The sequence below is a fragment of the Martes martes genome (assembly GCF_963455335.1).
Source record: "Martes martes genome assembly, chromosome: 17".
NCBI lineage: Eukaryota > Metazoa > Chordata > Mammalia > Carnivora > Mustelidae > Martes > Martes martes.
Window position 1 is genome coordinate 16735457 of NC_137905.1, and position 18659 is coordinate 16754115.

At 44.5% G+C, this 18659-nt stretch overlaps 1 protein-coding gene across 2 annotated transcripts; it reads left to right on the top strand.

The window, feature by feature from the left end:
• The first annotated feature begins 271 nt into the window (after positions 1-271).
• Positions 272-13068, top strand: NQO1 (NAD(P)H quinone dehydrogenase 1). Of its 2 annotated transcripts, XM_080828661.1 has the most exons (7): positions 272-950; positions 6650-6754; positions 7998-8162; positions 8273-8403; positions 10308-10421; positions 11120-11221; positions 12151-13068. In XM_080828661.1, exons 2-7 carry the CDS (start codon positions 6751-6753, stop codon positions 12454-12456), a joined length of 822 nt encoding a protein of 273 aa, XP_080684787.1. In that variant the 5' UTR covers positions 272-950; positions 6650-6750; the 3' UTR covers positions 12457-13068. The 2 variants fall into 2 exon arrangements, with proteins under 2 accessions (XP_080684787.1, XP_080684788.1); XM_080828662.1 differs by lacking the exon at positions 6650-6754 and having other exon boundaries at positions 866-950.
• Positions 13069-18659: the final 5591 nt, after the last annotated feature.

Here is an 18659-nt window from a genome sequence, read left to right on the forward strand (position 1 = left end):
TGATGTGAGGTTGCCACAAACATTCAGTTCATTAAAAAAAAAAAAAAATCAGTATCTGCAAAGCAGACTAAAACAAACACAATAAAACCTGTAGGATTAAGACTAACTTTCACTTGGTAAGGCTTGAGAATTTTTCTCTGTGCCCTGTTCAGCTTCTCCAAGTAGGACTGTGTGTAAAGCTACTCCACCTTCATTTGTCTTGGCTGTTCTTAAATGCTTCCCTGTTACTGCTATCGCCCGGGGATGAGCTCCTGGGGCACAAAACCAAACCGATCCCGGATTCTGAGGAGCAGGGGTTGGCACCAAGGGAAATGCATCTTCCTGGACCCTGGAGGGCAGAATCTGAACCTGGCCAAGGAAGAAACGAATTCCCTTTCCCAGAAACAGGTATCCCAAGCTACCTCAGGCATCAAAATCGAAGTCCAGAGTCACAGTGACTCAGCGAATTTGAGGCTTAAGGACCACAACCCTGTACACCCTCCTCCCTGTCTGCCCCGTTCCGTGCGGAGCCGCTTTCCAGAGGCTGGGAGAGGCACCAGGGCGCGCCGGGACTCCACCAGACACTGGCACCCTGGTGTCCCCAAGTGGTTTCTGGACAGAGTCCAGATGGGCATGCCTCCCACCCGCACCCGGACTCTTTAGCCGCGCCCTACCCCCCCGCCCCGCGTCTTCAGGGCCCCCTTCTTCCACATCGGGGGTCCCCACTCCCGCCCCCAGACTCCCCTTCCTTCCCGGAACCGCAGCCCAGTGGCGCCCCGCCCTGTACCCCAGGGTCCCAGAAGCCGGCTCCGCCCTGGCGGGCCGCGGTCCAGTGGGCCGGGCGCGAGGAGCTATAAAGTGGCGGGCGCTCTGCACGGGGCACCCCGGAGCCCCAGCCTCTGCCTGCAGACCTGGTCCCCCATACCCCTGCGGCGCCGCAGCCAATCAACGCACCACCGGAGCCCTGGCTGGTGAGTGCCTCGCCACGTTGTGGAGCACAGGGGCCCCTGGCCCACGTTTGTCTGCGGGAGCCCCAAGGGCTTTGGAAAGCAAAGGCGTTAAGGATCCGGGATAAGCCCTGACCAGACACTGAGGGAAGGGGAACTCCTGCTTCTACCCCATTCGCACAAACTGGGGTGGGTGTTTGAAAGAGACTTGACCTCGAAGCGGAAAAAAAAAAAAGCCTTCCAGAACAGGTTGGAACCGGTCTTCCGGGGGCAAAGTTAGCCCAGTGGTACACCTTGTTTGGCCTTACATAATTTAAAACATTTTGGTATAAGTTGCTACTATCCACAGTAAATATTGTTGATTTCATTTAAAAAGGTGAATTCTCTGCTTCTGGAGGAAAATTAAAAGATCCAGTGATGGCTGGAGTTGGGGAAGTTGTTCCCTTTGGTTGGATAGAGACCAGCCCCAGGCTGTCTGGCCAGGGGACAGTTTTGATTGTGACCCTTGGGAGTGACAGAGCCTCCCCTCTCCACCATCTCCCCGAGGGGGACCTTATGGGTCACCCCAGCTTTACCTGATGCAGGCCTGGCCTCAGAGACACCCCAGCTGCAAGGAACACCTGCAGGCGGAGGGTGCTCTTTCCCAGAAAGCCTCATTCCCAGATGGGACAGCGCTACCATTTAGGAAGCTATCTCCCCTACTGCAACAGAACTCCACCTTGCAATTTCCTTCCCTCTGAACCTCTTTCTGTTTTCTGAAAACACATGCAGAGAATCTCATTTGTCAAAAGCAAGTGAGGGGATGGACTTAATGTTGCGGTTGACAAACTAGGGTTAGAATCTCTGTGAAAAGGGCTGAGCCAGGGATTGGAAGCCCACGGAGAGTTTCTAGAAACCTAGGGAAACGTCTGGGAGAGACTGCTTTGCAGCGGACAAGGCTTCCTGCATGCATCTTAGGGGTTCTACTGCATTCAAAGCTGTCCTCAGGGCACCAGCACTCCCTCCTCTAATATAGGGCAAGAGCCAGTTCCTGATTTTCCCATCTTATAGAATATTCTGTGCATCCAGAGCGTTTGTTACAACCATGAAGTGCCTCTGACTGGCATGTACGTGTTCCTCCAGGAACCCAAGGAGCCCAGGAGGCAGAAACAGCATGCACAAACCTGATTAGAGGGCCTGCCCTTATTCTATTGCTTATTCTTTTGCCAGAATGATCGTGTGGGTAATGTTATCTTTTACTGCTAAAGATATCTGGATGTGCTTTTACATTAAAACAAGGTGCCATGACCTCTCTTCTTTCTCTTCCAGCTTTATCTTCTTCTGTTGTTTAAGTTCTATGTTGGTCTTGAATGAAAGTGCAGCTTGACAGAGTACCATGCAGTCAGGAATGTTTGAGAAAACTTGGTTTCGGATTGGCCTGAGTTTGAAGGCAGAGAATTGTAGGAACGCGGTAGCCTTAGAAGAGGACAGAGGCCAAGTCCCCCGAAACAGTCGGGAGGCTTTGGCCATACACCAGAATGTATGCTCTATGGAAATATTGTGTGTTTTTGCACACTGGTGTATCCCAAATGCCTAAAGCAGTGCCCAGTGGGTAGGAGGTACTCACTCAAGCCTGGTGGAGAGGCTGAGAGGATGAGTTAGAACATGAGCATTGCACAGGGAGAGAAAAAGTTGGCTCGGGTGGATAGAGAACGCAAAAGCCGGTGGGGAAGGAACAAGGGATTTGAGAACATAGAAAAGGACAGAAACAGGGAGTGTATTTCAAGCAGGGACTGAAATCTGAAGAGAGTTGCATTAACAAGGACAGGCTCAGCTGTGGGATAAGCAGTGGCTTCTGTTAGGTCAATGGTGTGCCTGGCAAACAGAAATGAACGTTAAATTAGAAAGCCCCATTTGTCTTTCAAACCTCTCCCGCAACGGTGGCTCCTCTGAAGCCTTTCCTCATCGGCCAGCCCTGAAGTGAACGGTTTTCCTCCGGAATTTTGTCCCTGGTCTCCCCTGTGAGGCTAACGCCGTTAGTTTTCTGTGTGTCTTTCTTAGTTCCCTTCTCAGGGTAAATCCTGAGAAAATCAAGCTTGTCATACAGCTAGTTAAGTGGCAAGAAGGGCCACTGGACCCTTCAAGTCCAAAGACCGCAGATTTGTCCATGGAAAAGGACTGGCAACGAGTGACTTGGTGTTATGATGTGGGGTAGTGATTCTCCCGTTTACCCATTCCCTCTGGCAAAGCAGCACAACTACTCTGTGGACTGCAAATCAGTGTTGTGTGTGCAGAACCTTTTACGATTTTCCTACTGCGTTGTTTTCAGGAATCAATATATTCCAGATACTGAACTTTGTTGGTTCTATTTCTCGCAAATATGTCCTTCCTATTTGTGTCTTGTCTCTCACATTGCTTGTGTTTGAAGGGATCAGGCGTCCTGTAGCTAGTAGCTCATGAGCTCCTTGAAAGTAAAGGGTAGATAGCCCGATTTTCTCATTTTACATGAAGTACCTTTATATTTTACTACTTAGGAAATGCTTGTTGATACTGATACTGATAAGAAGTTAATGGGGCACCTGGGTGGCTCAGTGGGTTAAAGCCTCTGCCTTTGGCTTGGGTCATGATCTCAGGGTCCTGGGATCAAGCCCCACATCAGGCTCTCTGCTCAGCAGGGAGCCTGCTTCCTCCTCTCTCTCTGCGTCTCTGCCTACTTGTGATCTCTGTCTGTCAAATAAATAAATAAAATCTTAAAAAAAAAAAAAGAAGTTAAAAAAATATTTATATTGGGCGCCTGGGTGGCTCAGTGGGTTAAAGCCTCTGCCTTCAGCTCAGGTCATGATCCCAGGGTCCTGGGGTCGAGCCCCGACTCGGGCTCTCTCCTCTGCAGGGAGCCTGCTTCCTCCTCTCTCTGCCTGCCTCTCTGCCTACTTGTGATCTCTGTCTGTCAAATAAATAAGTAAAGTCTTTAAAAAAATTTATATTTATATATTGGTAGGAAGCCAAGAGAATAATAAACTGACAAAGCGGTATTCAGTAAACACTGATATAACTAATGCAAAGTTAAATCACAGAGAAAATGCTCGTCGGAACTTAAGGTACTTACATTTCTCCCGAGAACGGGAAGTCCTGGAGTTGATAAAGAAAGGCTGGGGGTAGGAGTTTGTTGAGGCAGCCCCAGGAGCTCCTTTCCCTCCCCCCCCCCAGCCATCCAAAGCAGATAAACCACTTTCATAGTATTTAAATGCCTTATCAAACTTATATTCCGCCACCTGGGAGTTTACAGAGTCTGAAACGCCACGAGCAAGCTTGGTGACGCTGCTCTCGCGAGGGTGGGGGGCGGGAAGCTGACACCTACCTGAATTTAACCCGAAGCACCTGCGCCCATTGGCGCTCCGCCCGTGAGCACAACTGTTGGGAGCAGTGAGAAACCAGGTAGTGATACCAGTTACTAGGAGCGGTGGTGGTGGTGGTGGGATCCTCCATTCTCTTCCATTCTCTGTCCCTTACCCCCTGCTGCCTGCATGCAGTTGTGTAGATTTATCTCTCTCTCTCCATATATACATGGAGTGTGTGTGTGTGTGTACTTTTAAAAAAAAAATAATCTCTACATTCAGCATGGGGCTTGCAGTCTCAACCGACTGAGCCAGCCAGGCGCCCCTATGTCTGTATATTTTAAAATTACTCCAGTTTCAGGGGCGCCTGGGTGACTTAGTCGGTGAAGCATCTGCCTTCAGTTCAGGTTCATGCTACGGTCCTGGGATCGAGTCCCATGTCGGGCTCCCTCTGCCCCTCCCTTCACTCGTTCTCTCAGTCTCTCTCTTGCTCTCAGGTGCCCTCTCTCTCAAATAAATAAATAAATAATACTCCAGTATCACCCCTCACTATGTTAACTTTCTTGACTTGTTTGTGCCTCAGTGTTCCCATCTATGATATGAGGATACTCATTGTAGCTATCTCAGCATTGCCAGGACAACTGCAAAAGAAGGCAAAGCACTCCAAGCAGTGCCTAGCACATAGTAAGCACCCATTAATGGTATTCTTGCAGAGAAAGGCAACTAGTATTTCCCTTGTATGTGGAATCTAACGACCCAAACTGAACAAACAAACAAGAAGACATATACCCATAAATACAAAAAATACAAAGGGACTTTGCCAGAGGGGAGTGGGTTGGGCAGAAGGACAAAATGGCTTTTGGGAGATACGGGAGTGGGAGATACGGGCTTCCAGTTATGGAATGAATAAGTCGGAGTGGGGGGCAGTGGCAGGGGGAGTGAAAGGTACAGCACAGGGAATATAATCAATGGTGTTATAATAGTGTGGTGGGGTATGGCAGGTGGTAGCTACATGTGGGGTGAGCCCAGCCTAATGTACAGACATGCAGAATCACTGTGTTGTTCATCTGAAATGAAAGTAACATTGTGTGTCAAATATACTTGTTAAAATAAAGAAGAAAAAGGGGCGCCTGGCTGGCTCAGTTGGAGGAGCTTAGGATTCTGGGTCGTGAGTTCGAGCCCCACCTTGGGCATAGAGATGACTTTAAAATAAATAGAACTTTGGGGTGCCTGGGTGGCTCAGTAGGTTAAGCGTCTGCCTTTGGCTCGGGTCGTGATCCCAGGATCCTGGGATCAAGTTCCATATCGGGCTCCCTGCTCAGCAAGGAGCCTGTTTCTCCTCAGTGAGGAGCCTGCTTCTCCCTCTCTCTATCTCTCTGACCCGCCTCCCCCATTCATACTCTCTCTCTCTAATAAATAAAATCCTAAAAAAAAAAAAAGAACTTAAAAAAAAATGCTGTTCTTGTAAGACTATAGCATTCTTGTTGTAACAATTTTATTAATACAGGTCCAAGAAAAAAAGTAAATCTTTCCCCTCTGTCTCTATCTCCTTGTCATCTCTTAGCTAAAAAAACTAATTTTCCCTCATACCTATATACTGCAAATCTACCCACACATATATGTAGTTTCTTTCTTTGTCTTTTTTTTTTTTTTAAGTAATGTTTATACCCAACATGGGCCTCAAACTCACAACTCCAGGATCTAGAGTTGCAAGCTCCAGCTGAGCCAGCCAGATGCCTCTCTTTCTTTGTCTTTTATAAAACTGGGTTCACATTTACGTCATTTTATCAGCTAACAGTATATCACGGATATCTTTTTTCTGGGTGACTATACATAGTTAACTCTTAATTGTTAACAACATACTAGTCTGTAGTCTATATGTACCGTAATTTATTCAAATACTCCCCATAAATAGTCAGGTTGTATCCAATTTTTGCTGATGAAAAGAATAAAACAATACACATCCTTGTTCATGTATCCTTATGTCCCGATGCTTTTAGTCTGTAAAACAGATTCCCTAAAATGGAGAGCTAGATCAAAAATTTATGTGTTTCTTTTTTTTTTTTTGAGAGAGAGTGAACAGAGAGGGAAGGTGGAGAGGGAAAAGAATCCTAAGCAGATTGATTCCATGCCGACACAGGGGTCGATCTCACAACACTGAGATCGTGACTTGAGCTGAGATCAAGAGTCAGGCACTTAACCAACTGAGCCACCCAGGTGCCCCAAAGATTTATTTATGTGTCTTTACAATTTTAAAAGATTCAGCCTGATTACTCTCCCCAAAGGTGGATGCAGTTCATATTCTCACGAGCAACATGCCAGTCTTCCTGCAGTCTTAATAGACCTCAGTATTCCCTGTCTTAAATTGTTTTGCCAATCTTTTTTTTTTTTTAATATTTTATTTTTAAGTAATCTCTACACCCAACGTGGGGCCTGAACTCACAACCCTGAGATCAAGACTTGCACCCTCCACGGACTGAGCCAGCCGGTGCCGCAGCTTTGCCAATCTGATGGGTAAATAATAGTATCTCTCTCTCTTTTTTAAAAGATTTTATTTATTTTTTTGACAGAGAGATCACAAGTAGGCAGAGAGGCAGGCAGAGGGGGAGGGGGAAGCAGGTTCCCTGCTGAGCAGAGAGCCGGGTGCAGGTGGAGCTGGATCCCAGGACCCTGAGATCGTGACCTGAGCCGAAGGCAGAGTCTTAACCCACTGAGCCACCCAGGTGCCCCTAAATCTCATTTTAATGTGCTTTTCCTGAGGGCACCTCGCTAAAGTGCTGGGCAGGGCACTTGCTCATTTGTTTTTTGTCACTGGCATTTCTTCCTCCTTATATAGCAGCAGTGGCCTTGAGTTGTTTTTCTGTTGCATTGTCTTTTTCTGTTTATAGGCATTCTTTGGGATTTTAACCCCTTGTGATAAGAGTTGCAGATGCCTTCTCCTAGCTGACTGTCTTTTGACTTTGTTTATGGTGGCTTCTGGTACACACAAATTTTTAATTTTCATGTGGCTTTATCTGGCAAGCTTTTCCTTCATGGTTTCTGAATCTCTAGTCTTTCTTAAAAATATTCTCTATCTTGAGGTTATACAAATTCTCCCTTTAGAGCTTTACTCTGCCAGGAATTTGTTGCTCTATGTTGTGTGTTTGTGGGATACTGGGAAAAAAAAAACCCCACTCAAAATACGTATTGAATATAATAGACACACTGAAAAGTGCACAGATTCGAAGTGGCTTGTCACAGACTTGTGTGATCAGCACCCAGATGAAGAAATAGAACATTGCCAGTACCCCCAAAGCCCCTTCTCATCACTACTCCTTGACAAGGGGAACCACTGTCCTGACTCCTAACACCTTATATTAGTTATCTAAGGGGTTAATTCCATTTTCATGCAGATGGCCAATTAAGTATGCCAACAAAATCAGCCACTAAGCTAAGATGCCTCCTTTATTTGTTGGTACTTTTAAGGAGAAAATACGTTCCTGGCCTCAATGGGTGACTGCATCCCCTACTGCCTAACAAAGTAGACTCTCCCTTTTTTTTCTTTTAAGTTTATTTATTTATTTAGTAATCTCTATGCCCGATGTGGGACTTGAAGTCACAACCCTAAGATCAACAGCGCCCTGCTTTGCCAACTGCACCAGCCAGGCACCCCTGAAGCTGATTCTTGCCTTGTGGATCCTGGCTTGGCTGCCCTGCAGCTGAAGCTTTGCTGCTTGGTAACTGATTTTCTCCATATGCCTTGTGTGTACCTGAGCAGCCAGAAGAGCACTGATCGTCCTGGCCCACGCAGAGAAGACATCCTTCAACTATGCCATGAAGGAGGCTGCGGTGGAGGCCTTGAAGAGGAAAGGATGGGAGGTCACTGTGTCGGACCTATACGCCATGAACTTCAATCCCGTCATCTCCAGAAAGGACATCACAGGTAGGAGCGGCTCCCTCCTTTTATGAGGTCTCCGTGGCATGTCTCAGCTGTGGGTTCTCTGGCCCTGCCTGGGCCCTTTTGGCTCCAACCTGTCTTTTTCCTCGAGGCAGGCACATTGAAGGACCCGGGGAACTTTCAGTATCCTGCCGAGTCTGTTCTAGCTTATAAAGAAGGCCGTCTGAGCCCGGATATTGTGGCGGAACAAAAGAAGCTGGAAGCCGCAGATCTTGTGATTTTTCAGGTGTGGTCAGACATCAGAAGAGGTGTCGGGACGCTTGAGTTCTTACTGCCCGAGTCCGGTCACCTCGTTAGCTATGTGATCTTAGGAAAGTCAGTTACCCACTTGAGTGCATTCTCTGTAAAGAACGGTGATGACTTCAAAGGTGTGCTGTTACACAGATTGACAGACCCGGTGCACCTGGCCATACTCCTCTGTGGGAGGAGTGGCTACAGAAATGACACCAGAGCCTGCCGCTCTTCTTCAATTAGGGATTCCTTGTGGGATCTCTCCCAGTTTGCCGTTGCCCCCCTTTTCTGCGTCAGCACCCTGACGGGTCTGCTGAGGGAAGCATGGGAGACAGACCTCTGGGAGCCTTCCAGCTGAAGGGCCCGCTGCCCTGCTTAATGTGTTCCAGCTGCAGAGTGGGGCCTTTCTTCTCCTGGAAGCTGTCTCCCTGCTAGGCAGTCAGTACTGGACATGCATATGCTTCTTGTTAGGCCTCTCTCCTGAAAATGCCAGACTGGACTCAGTGGCTTTGCTTCTCCCGGTTCTAACCAGCTTTTTGATACTAAACATGGGATGTCTGTGACACTAGAAACAGCACAGGGAGGGTGACGCCAGCTGTGGTTTTTGCAGTTATTCAATCAGCTGCGAAGAATCCAAACTTTTAGGTCTTTTATTTGACCCTCAGGCCTGCTGCTATAGATCAAGGCCACGAGCCTTTAGCCGGTGTCCCGTGGAATGCCTTCTTGGAGGCGCGTTTTCTGCTGCATCGTATCCTGGTGCAACCAAGGCAGCAGCAGGAGCAGCTTTCAAGTCTGCATCTCATATTTTAGAATTGGAGTGGATCTTGGGGGTCTTTTAATTTAGCTCCTATCCGACACGTAAGTTTAATGTACTATAAGCACAACTGCGCAGGTTGTGCACTGCCAAATAGCAACATCAAAGGGCAATGTATATACACTGCAGATTTGTAGATTTATTATAACATGTTACCAACGGACAAGAGGCAAAGTCTTACTATAGAAGAATCAGCATACTATGAATGATAGCCTTTCAACATGGAAATAGTGTCCTGAGGAGGAACACTTTAATTCAAACCGAGGTGCCATGTGGGCTAGCCTCTTGCTCACTTTCCTCACTTCTCCACGAACAACCAGAGGAAGAATAAACTCTCAATATCCTGCAAGCCAAGCAATTCTATTTTCAGCTCTGACTGTAGAACATTCACAGGGACCAAATCTACTTGTCTAAACAACCTACACATTTCTCTTAAAAGCTGCAGGTCTGGCCCCTCACTGTTGCAGAGTCATAAATATAAGAAGCCTCTAGAGGTTACTCAAGCCCCTCTTTCCATAAGTGAGGCACATGAGACTTAGGGGAAGTAAGGGGCCTATGGGGCAGAGGTCTTACATCACGTCAGTGGCATAATCAGGGCGAGAACACAATCTCGTTTTCAATCTCGTGTTCTTTCTATTTTAAAACCCAACTCCCAGGGCGCCTGGTTGGCTCAGTGGGTTAAAGCCTCTGCCTTCGGCTCTGGTCATGATCCCAGGGTCCTGGGATCGAGCCCCGCATCAGGCTCTGTGCTCGGCGGGGAGCCTGCTTCCTCCTCTCTCTCTCTCTGCCTACTTCCCTGCCTACTTGTGATCTCTGTCTAATAAATAAATAAAAACCTTAAAAAAAAACAACCCAACGCCTTTTGCCCCTCTCCTGTAGGTCAGTAACTATTCAAGTATCAGAGAAAGATAAGTCAAGGAGTGTCAAGTTGACTGGGCAAGGACAGTAATTTTAATGTGCTAACTCCTCCAGAAGAAATGAAAAGGGCCCCGACCAAGAAAGGTTTGCCCTTCTGTGACATCACAGGCAGCAGCTAAGCACCTGAGCCACCTTCTGATCTGACCCCTTTGTCCTCTGTCCCACAGTTCCCACTGCAGTGGTTTGGAGTCCCTGCCATCCTGAAAGGCTGGTTCGAGCGAGTGCTTATAGGGGAGTTTGCTTACACATATGCTGCCATGTATGACAAGGGACCTTTCCGGGTAGGTGGATAGTTCTGCTTTCTCTATCAGCTAGATTCTGGGTCGACTCTCTTCTGAGGCAGGGTTTTGAACAGATATGAAGAGAGATCCTGGGAGAGATGGATAGGAAAGTTTTTAGAGATATTTAGACATGACTTTAGGACTTGCTTTAAAATAACCTGGGGAGGTGCCTCTTTAGCACAGTAGGTAGCACATCAGTCTCATAAAATAGCCCGGGAACCTAAGGGGCAAGGGTATGAGTTATAGCTAATACTGATAGTTGAAGCTGGGGGGGTGGTGTGTGTGTGTGGAAGCATCATTATACTATTTTCTCTACGTATGACATTTTCCATAATAAAAATAAAAAAAAGAAAGTCTATCTTAGTTTTTTAGAGACCCAACTACTACACAAGAAATATTTTGAGGCCTCCTGGATTCCATGACTAAATACATGTGTAGCACTGCGGGGAGACAGGTAGAAACAACAGAGTTCTACTTGGGCGCCAGCAGTCCACACTGGTTTTGTAGTTCCCCCGATTTGCCACCAGTAGTATGGAGTCCTGGGCTAGCCCTGGCTGTTACTCCTGGAGTCCCACTGAGTAGCTCAGTGGAGTCAATGTGCAGCTGGGTGGACTTGGGTGTTCTTTTCCCAGGGGCTGTTTCATTAACTTCCTGTCACCATGGAGCTGTGGAGGGAAACAATGACTTGCCTTTTGCAGAACAAGAAGACCGTGCTTTCCATCACCACTGGTGGCAGCGGCTCCATGTACTCTCTGCAGGGTATCCACGGAGACATGAATATCATTCTCTGGCCAATTCAGGTTACTTTGTTTTCAATGAACCTTCAGGGGGGGCTAGTTAACTGAGGTTTCTGTGGGGTCCAGATCCTCAAGATCACAGCTGAAAATAGACCTGAAGGGTGAGGAGGAAAGCAATGTAATAATTCAGAACTCCAGGGACAGGGAGCTCCCTTTCAGGCCCTGTTTGTCTTCCCAGGCCCCTTTATTGCAAGAAAAACTTGAGTATGCACAAGTCCAAACATTGCTGCCTCCTAACAAAGGGCTCATGCACGTAATCCCTAGATTCATATAGCCATGTGCCCCGATTCTCTCCAGATGACTGACATCTCTCTCCAAGCTTCCTGGCCTTCTCCAAGTTGCTACTACAGCCTCACAAACTCTTAGAAAATTGTAAGAAATGATTTAGTCCAGAGTGACGTTAGAACAAAAGTGAAGATGAGGTAGGCTTTTTGGGGGTTGGTCACTGGACTATCAAGATAATCTCTTCCAAGGAAGAGGGTTGGAGAGAAGAGCAAGTGAGGTGGCCATCTGTAAGAGTGAACCATTAATACTGAAGAATAAATTATAAGAATCATTTACGGAGGCTCATCTGGTTAAATGGAGAGGCAGAGAAAGGCACATCTGCGTGCCTTGGCAAGTCAGCTGCCAAGAAGCTGAAACTCCCTTATGTAATAGAACTTCCGGTATTTTTGGCAGAGGATCCCAGGCTGGCAGGGTTTCAAGGTTTTATTCATTTAAAAAGGAGCTCAGCTGAATAGGCTAACATAGGTAACAGCTAGGAATAGAGCGCAGATGAGAGAAAATAACTGAATTGATTCTCCAGAGGGGCTCAGGTCCCCATATCGAAGTGTCTTAGTGGAAAACCTAGATTAACTTTTGTTGTTTGTATATGGCGCAAGCTGTATAGGGTTTGTTCTGTGACTCATGTTTGTGCTTTTGTGTATCCCCAGAGTGGCACTCTCCATTTCTGTGGCTTCCAAGTCTTGGAACCTCAACTGACATACAGCATTGGGCACACTCCAATGGATGCCCGAATTCGGATCTTGGAAGGATGGAAGAAACGCCTGGAGAATATCTGGGATGAGACTCCACTGTATTTTGCTCCAAGTAGCCTCTTTGACTTAAACTTCCAGGCAGGATTCTTAATGAAAAAGGAAGTGCAGGATGAGCAGAAAAATGAAAAATTTGGCCTTTCTGTGGGCCATCATTTGGGCAAGTCCATCCCAAGTGACAACCAGATCAAAGCCAGAAAATGAGACTCACCAGACTTGGTTTCCTTCTAAAATGTAGCAAAATTGAGGTTTCTTATTCAGACTTCCTTGACTTGCTTTAGTCTTTAAGCTGGGTTTCTTTTTCCACAGGGAATGAATCGGGGACAGAACAGACTGTATTAATATATTTTTGGTTTGTTTTCTTAAATGTAACTGATTCTTATGATTGCTGTCTTGGCAAAATCTGATTAGGCTCAAGAGGCCACTTAGGTTATAAAGCAGGGTGAGAAGTAGAAAGATGCCAGACAATAATCTTTATGGTCCTCTACACGATTTAATTCCTCTTATTAGGGATAAATTTTTAGGGCTAAATGTGGCAAGGCAAAATCTCAACTCTTCAATGATATATTTTTCTTTTAATCACCTCTCTGTGGCTTATGGCAGAAGGGAATTGCTCAGAGAAAGAAATGACTGAATCTGTCTGACCCAAGGGACTTGTTTAGTAGTTTGTAATCTATGCTTGTTTATGCTATTGGTTTTAATTACTGCAGTGACTAATATGCCTAATGTTTTACTCTTGCTTCAACCTCTGTTGTTTGTATACAGTAACTACAGATACCTTCAAGTAAAAGATAATAGAAGTCTCTTTTTTATTTCTATCTTCTAATTTAATGTCTGCAGAAATAAGCCAACATCTCTGTACACTACATCTGCTGCAATGAATGAATTCAGGAAATAGTTACTCCCGGTACTTAGCAACAGCCTTCTCTAAATAGTATTTTATTTCTGAGCTATATAACACACTGGAAGGTTTCCCTCTATCATTGCTAAACTGATGACTTTCCTTTTGGATGCATTTTGGTCCCACAATTTTGGGGATGAAATTGTAATCCTAGGGTTTCATTAACTCTGAACAATTTTGACATAATATGCCAACTTCCATTTCAATTCTTGAAGTCGGGCTCACTGTCAGTATAACTCAAGTAGACTATGATGAAATGCCGCCCTCTTGTGGTGCACTGAAAGAAAACAGGAGAGATTAGGCAAAGCAAGGTTGCCTGAAACTGCAAACAGGTCCTGGACCTGCCAAGAAAATGAGGGTGGCAGACCAGAGCCTCATGTGCTAGATGCTGACAGGCACTTGGGTATTTCTCCCTCTACAATACACACAATGGCATATGGCTAGGTGCTTCAGTTTGAAAAATATTTTCTTGTTACCTTCATCCTCACTGCAATTTTGTGTAAATTTCTAAAAGCTCCCAGTTAAATAAATAAAACCCATTTCTACAAATAGACCCACTCACTGGTTTCAGTGAAGCTACTGATAGAGGCATACAGGCAAAAGTGGAATCTACTAGGGAAGATGGGATCAGAGCATGCAATAAGAAATTATGGCCCCGGGTGCCTGGCTGGCTCAGTCTGAGATGCAGCTCTTGATCTCAGAGTTGTGAGTTCCAACCCTATGTTGGGTGGAGAGCATTCCTTAAAAATAAAATCTTTAAAAACAAACGGCCAGAAGCCTATACGACTTGAAAGCTCTCCCAACAGGGCTGTTTCATATTGAATGGTAACGGAACAACCTATTAAGATCCTTGCAGTGAATCTACAGGAACTTTAGAGAGATCCAGGTAAGAATGTTATAGAAATCAAGAAAAAAATAGAATCAGTAAACACATGCTTAGGGGCAGCAGTATTTATTGTGATTTGCCTGATTCATTCTGACTTATCTAGTTACTGGGCTAGGTACTCGTCTAGGCACTGGGAGCACAGCAATGAGCAAAACCAAGTACCTCATGCTAGGAAGAAAGAGCAGGCTAAGAGAGAGATGGGATAACGAGTAGTTTTGTTTTATAAAGACCTCCTCGATAAGGCTACGTTTAAGCAAAGACCTGATAAAGTGAGAGAGTGAGATGCAGATGCGTGAAGGCAGGCACTCTAGGCAGCAGTGATGGCAGAATGCACATATCTGAGGCAGGAGCATGTACAGAGTGAGGAAGAGAGAGGACGGATGTTCATGTGACTAAAGCAGAGAAAGGAGGAGTGGCCTAGGTCAGACACGTAGCTGGGATCAGCTCACACAGAGCCTTATGAGCTCTGTAAGTATATAAGAATAGAAAGTGGCTGGAGAGTTTTGGGCAGAGCTATAATGTGACTCACGTTTAATGCTGGCTGGTAGGGAGGAATCAAGTATAAGAGTGATGGAAGCATGGCTTGTGCTTATGGGACAGTGTGACAATCTACTTATTAATGCTTTGAGCAACAGAGGTGTCAAGTAGAAGACGTATTTATAAGGTTCAATATATCTCAAAGGTTGGCGTAACGGTATTTGATAAAGGATCGTATCTAGGTCAAATAAAAATCCCAAAGGTATTTTGGCTTAAGCAACTATAATGGAATGGAATGGAAACTCCATTTGCTAAGATGATCAAGAATCTGGAAAGCATACTGGGGGCAGAAGTTGGGGCCAGGAAGGGTGAAATCAGAATTTGACTTCAGGCATTCTATGTTTGAGATGGATGGCAATAGGTACCTGGAGTTTGGGGAGAAGTCATGACTGGAGGCATACATATGGAAATCTTCAACATAGAGATAGTATATAATGCAATGTCAAGGATGAGATTACCACTGCAATATAGAAGAGATCTGATGATTGACCTCTAGGGCTGTCCAGTGTTAGGAGGTCAAGAAGATGAGTATGAAAGAAAGTAGCCAGCAGAGCAGGAGATGGGAGTTGCAGGGTCCTGAAAGCTGAGAGAAGAAAGTGTTTCAAAGAGGGAGTGATCAGGTATGTCAAATACTACTCATAAGCCAAGTAGGATACGTCTGAGTATGGACCTTTGGATATAGCTAGGTGGAGGCTATTCTGGTGATTTTGACAAGAGATATTTCAGGAGAGTGGTTTCATGAAAGCCTGATTGGAATGGGTTCAAGAAAGAATGGAAGGAGAGGAAGTGGAAACTTTGTGTATGGAGTTGTGTGGTCAAAAAATTATTTTTTTAAGAGATAAAGGAAATTACAGCAAATTTATATGCCAGTAGGAATGACTCAGAAAAGATTTTGATGCTGGAGAAAGAAGACAATTAAAGGAACATGTCTTTGATTAAAAAAACAAGGGGGCACAAAAGGATCTGGGATCTAGCAAACAAGGGCAGAATAGCTAAGTAGTCTCAGGACTAGTAATACTAAAACAAGGTTAACACTTATTAGGCACTTACCGTGTGCCAGGAACTGAGTAGTTTTTACATGGATTAATTTACTTCGTTCTTGCAATAACCCTAAGAGAAGGGTTTTTATTTCTGCTTTATAAGTAAGGAGATAGAGGAATGGAGAGGTTAAATAACATGTGCAGGAGCCAGAACTCCACTGAGGTGGGCAAACTCAAGAGCCTCTACTTTTAAGTACTACACTGTATTGCCTCAGCTGAAGCAGGGACAATGGCACCATGAAAGAGAGCACAAGAGTAGCTACCAATACTTTTTTTTTTTTTTAAGATGTTATTTATTTATTTGACAGACAAAGATCACAAGTAGGCAGAGAGGCAGGCAGAGAGAGAGGAGGAAGCAGGCTCCCTGCTTAGCAGAGAGCCCGATACGGGGCTCGATCCCAAGACCCAGGGATCATGACCTGAGCCGAAGGCAGAGGCTTTAACCCACTGAGCCACCCAGGCGCCCCAATACTTTTTTTTTTTAATGACGTTTTATTTATTTGTCAGAGAGACAGGACGAGCACAAGCAGGGGAGTGGCAGGCAGAGGCAGAGGGAGAAGCAGGCTGCCTGCTGAGCAAGGAGCCTGATGCTGGACTCGATCCCAGGACACTGGGATCAAGACCTGAGCTGAAGGGAGATGCTTAACTGACTGAGCCAGCCAGGCGCCCCTCAATGCTTCCTCTTGAGAGCAAGAACATTAAGCGTTGTTGTTGAGAAACTGTAGCTGCTTTTATACTTCTAGAGTCCCTGTTGTGTCCTGAGCAGGCATAAATGATGTTCCATTTCTCTTACAGGCCTGATTATATGGCTGCTGAGAATGTGTTTGCTCCTTAAAACATGACATAGTAGTACTCTTATCAGCTTAGAGTAAAGCAGGACAACCACCTCCCCTATTCTGGACACTGAACAAATTATGTAACCCAGCGCTGCATCAGCTTTTCTGGCAGCCACTTAAAAGTCTCAACTTCAGATCAGTCTTTTGCCCACACAGGCAAGTTTTGGACCCAAGTTTTTTTTTTTTTTTTTTTACCCTTTTATTATTTTTACTTCAAAAAAAATTTTAAGTTAAAATTTTAGGTCACTAACATACAGTGCAATATTGGTTTATGGAGTAGAATTCAGTGATTCCTAACTTACATATGACACCCAGTGTCCATCATAACAAGTGCCCTACTTGATACCCATTACCCATCTAACCCATCTGCCACCCTTTTTGATATTTATACTTACTGAATTTCATTTCATTATCACTCCTTTCCAGTGCTGTTGAAGTCAATAAATGCCAAAAGAAAACTTTTAAACACATTTAGAACAATGGTAGCATTATTGAAATATATACAGTCTCCTAAAATGACAATTTGTGTTCATATACATCTGGGTATGTTGAAAATTCAGTCACTTTCATAGATCAACAGACACAGTCTGTATTTGATAAGAAGGTATAAACATACGATTTAAAGCACTGCTTTTGAAGTTTCATATATTTTTTATTGATATATCATATATTTTTATTTATCATACTCATGATATCTATGTATCATCTGTATTTGTGTTTAATATCAATTACATTTCTCCATAGTCTAGTAGGCGCACATAGATTTTTTTTTTTTTTTTAAAGATTTTATTTATTTATTTGTCAGAGAGAGAGAGAGAGAGCGAGCACAGGCAGACAGAGTGGCAGAGTGAGAAGCAGGCTCCCTGCGGAGCAAGGAGCCCGATGTGGGACTCGATCCCAGGACGCTGGGATCATGACCTGAGCCGAAGGCAGCCGCTTAACCAACTGAGCCACCCAGGCGTCCCAGATTTTTTTTCTCATTTCAAATACCGCTAGTGGTATGTTATATATACACCACATTTTGGTAAACACCAATATATATATTTGGAAATAACTGACAGAAGAACGACAAAAAGGGATTATTGCCTCTGGGTAGTTGACTGAGGGCTGGGGAGATTTCATTTTTAGCAAAATTACCTCTGTGGTACATGATCTGCTACCACACTAAGTCACTCTGTATGTTGCTGGCAAAACTACTAGGCACAAAGTAAATGCTCAAAAAGAGATCTGTATTTCTTACCTTTTCCAAATGATTTTATAACTTCAGCCACATACTCATGTTGCTCAAAACTGACAATCATGGATATGAATTCATTCACAAAGTTTGAGGAAAAAAGACAGTTACCCACTGCAAAATGAAAACTTTCAATGTTTTATTTTTGACTGCAGCTGTTTACAGAAATATAGTTGCGAGTATACAAATGTTCCAATAGAAGCAAAATATCTTTTTAATATTTAACAAGTTATCACAGATAGCTAAAAACATAGATGCAAATGAAATTCCCCCACAGAATAAACTGAAAATATCTGGTGTCAGTGCTCTGAAATCCCAACTATGAAAGCCATATACACAAAAATGTAATCCTTGTATCATTGCAGGACAATGGAAGAAGGCAGTTCAGTGGTTGACCAGTGTGCTCAAGCAAAATAAAATAAAAGTAAAAAATTTAAACGGCAGAATGGTAGCTAAAGCACTTGAGAACAGGTTCATGAAATATCTGCACTATGTTAATTAAAAGACTAAGTAAAAGAAGTACATAAAACTCTAAAATTTGACCAAAAAAAGTAGCCACTACTTGGAGCTTATCAATTAGAAGGGAGCAAGGTGAGCAGATACATTCATTAGTTCAAAAGAAATTAGCTCAATGTCACTGGAATCAGTTTGTAGCTACTAAAGTCATAAACACTTCAGTGCAGGACAGTTCTTTATTGGACACATTAGTCTGATTCCAAAGCCACACTCAAACATCTGAGATGGGGTGTGTGTGTGTGTGTGTGTGTGTGTGTGTGTGTGTGTGTTGTCCTGAGGTTCATTAGCTAAAATAAGAAGCAACTCCTATAAACTATTTCAAACCAAATTACTTCTGGGGAAAAAAAGAGAGCAAGGATGATATGGTTAAACACAGGTCTTTTAGAAGAAATATTAAAAGTTGGAGTCAAATAGAATTGTGGTAGAATTCTTTGGATACAGGTATATATTATGCAAT

Excerpts from the sequence above, each read along its gene's own strand:
- NQO1 (XM_080828661.1), top strand. Across the intron at positions 8,163-8,272 it reads CTCCAGAAAGGACATCACAG|GCACATTGAAGGACCCGGGG; the intron begins GTAGGAGCGGCT and ends TCCTCGAGGCAG. Across the intron at positions 11,222-12,150 it reads TCATTCTCTGGCCAATTCAG|AGTGGCACTCTCCATTTCTG; the intron begins GTTACTTTGTTT and ends GTGTATCCCCAG.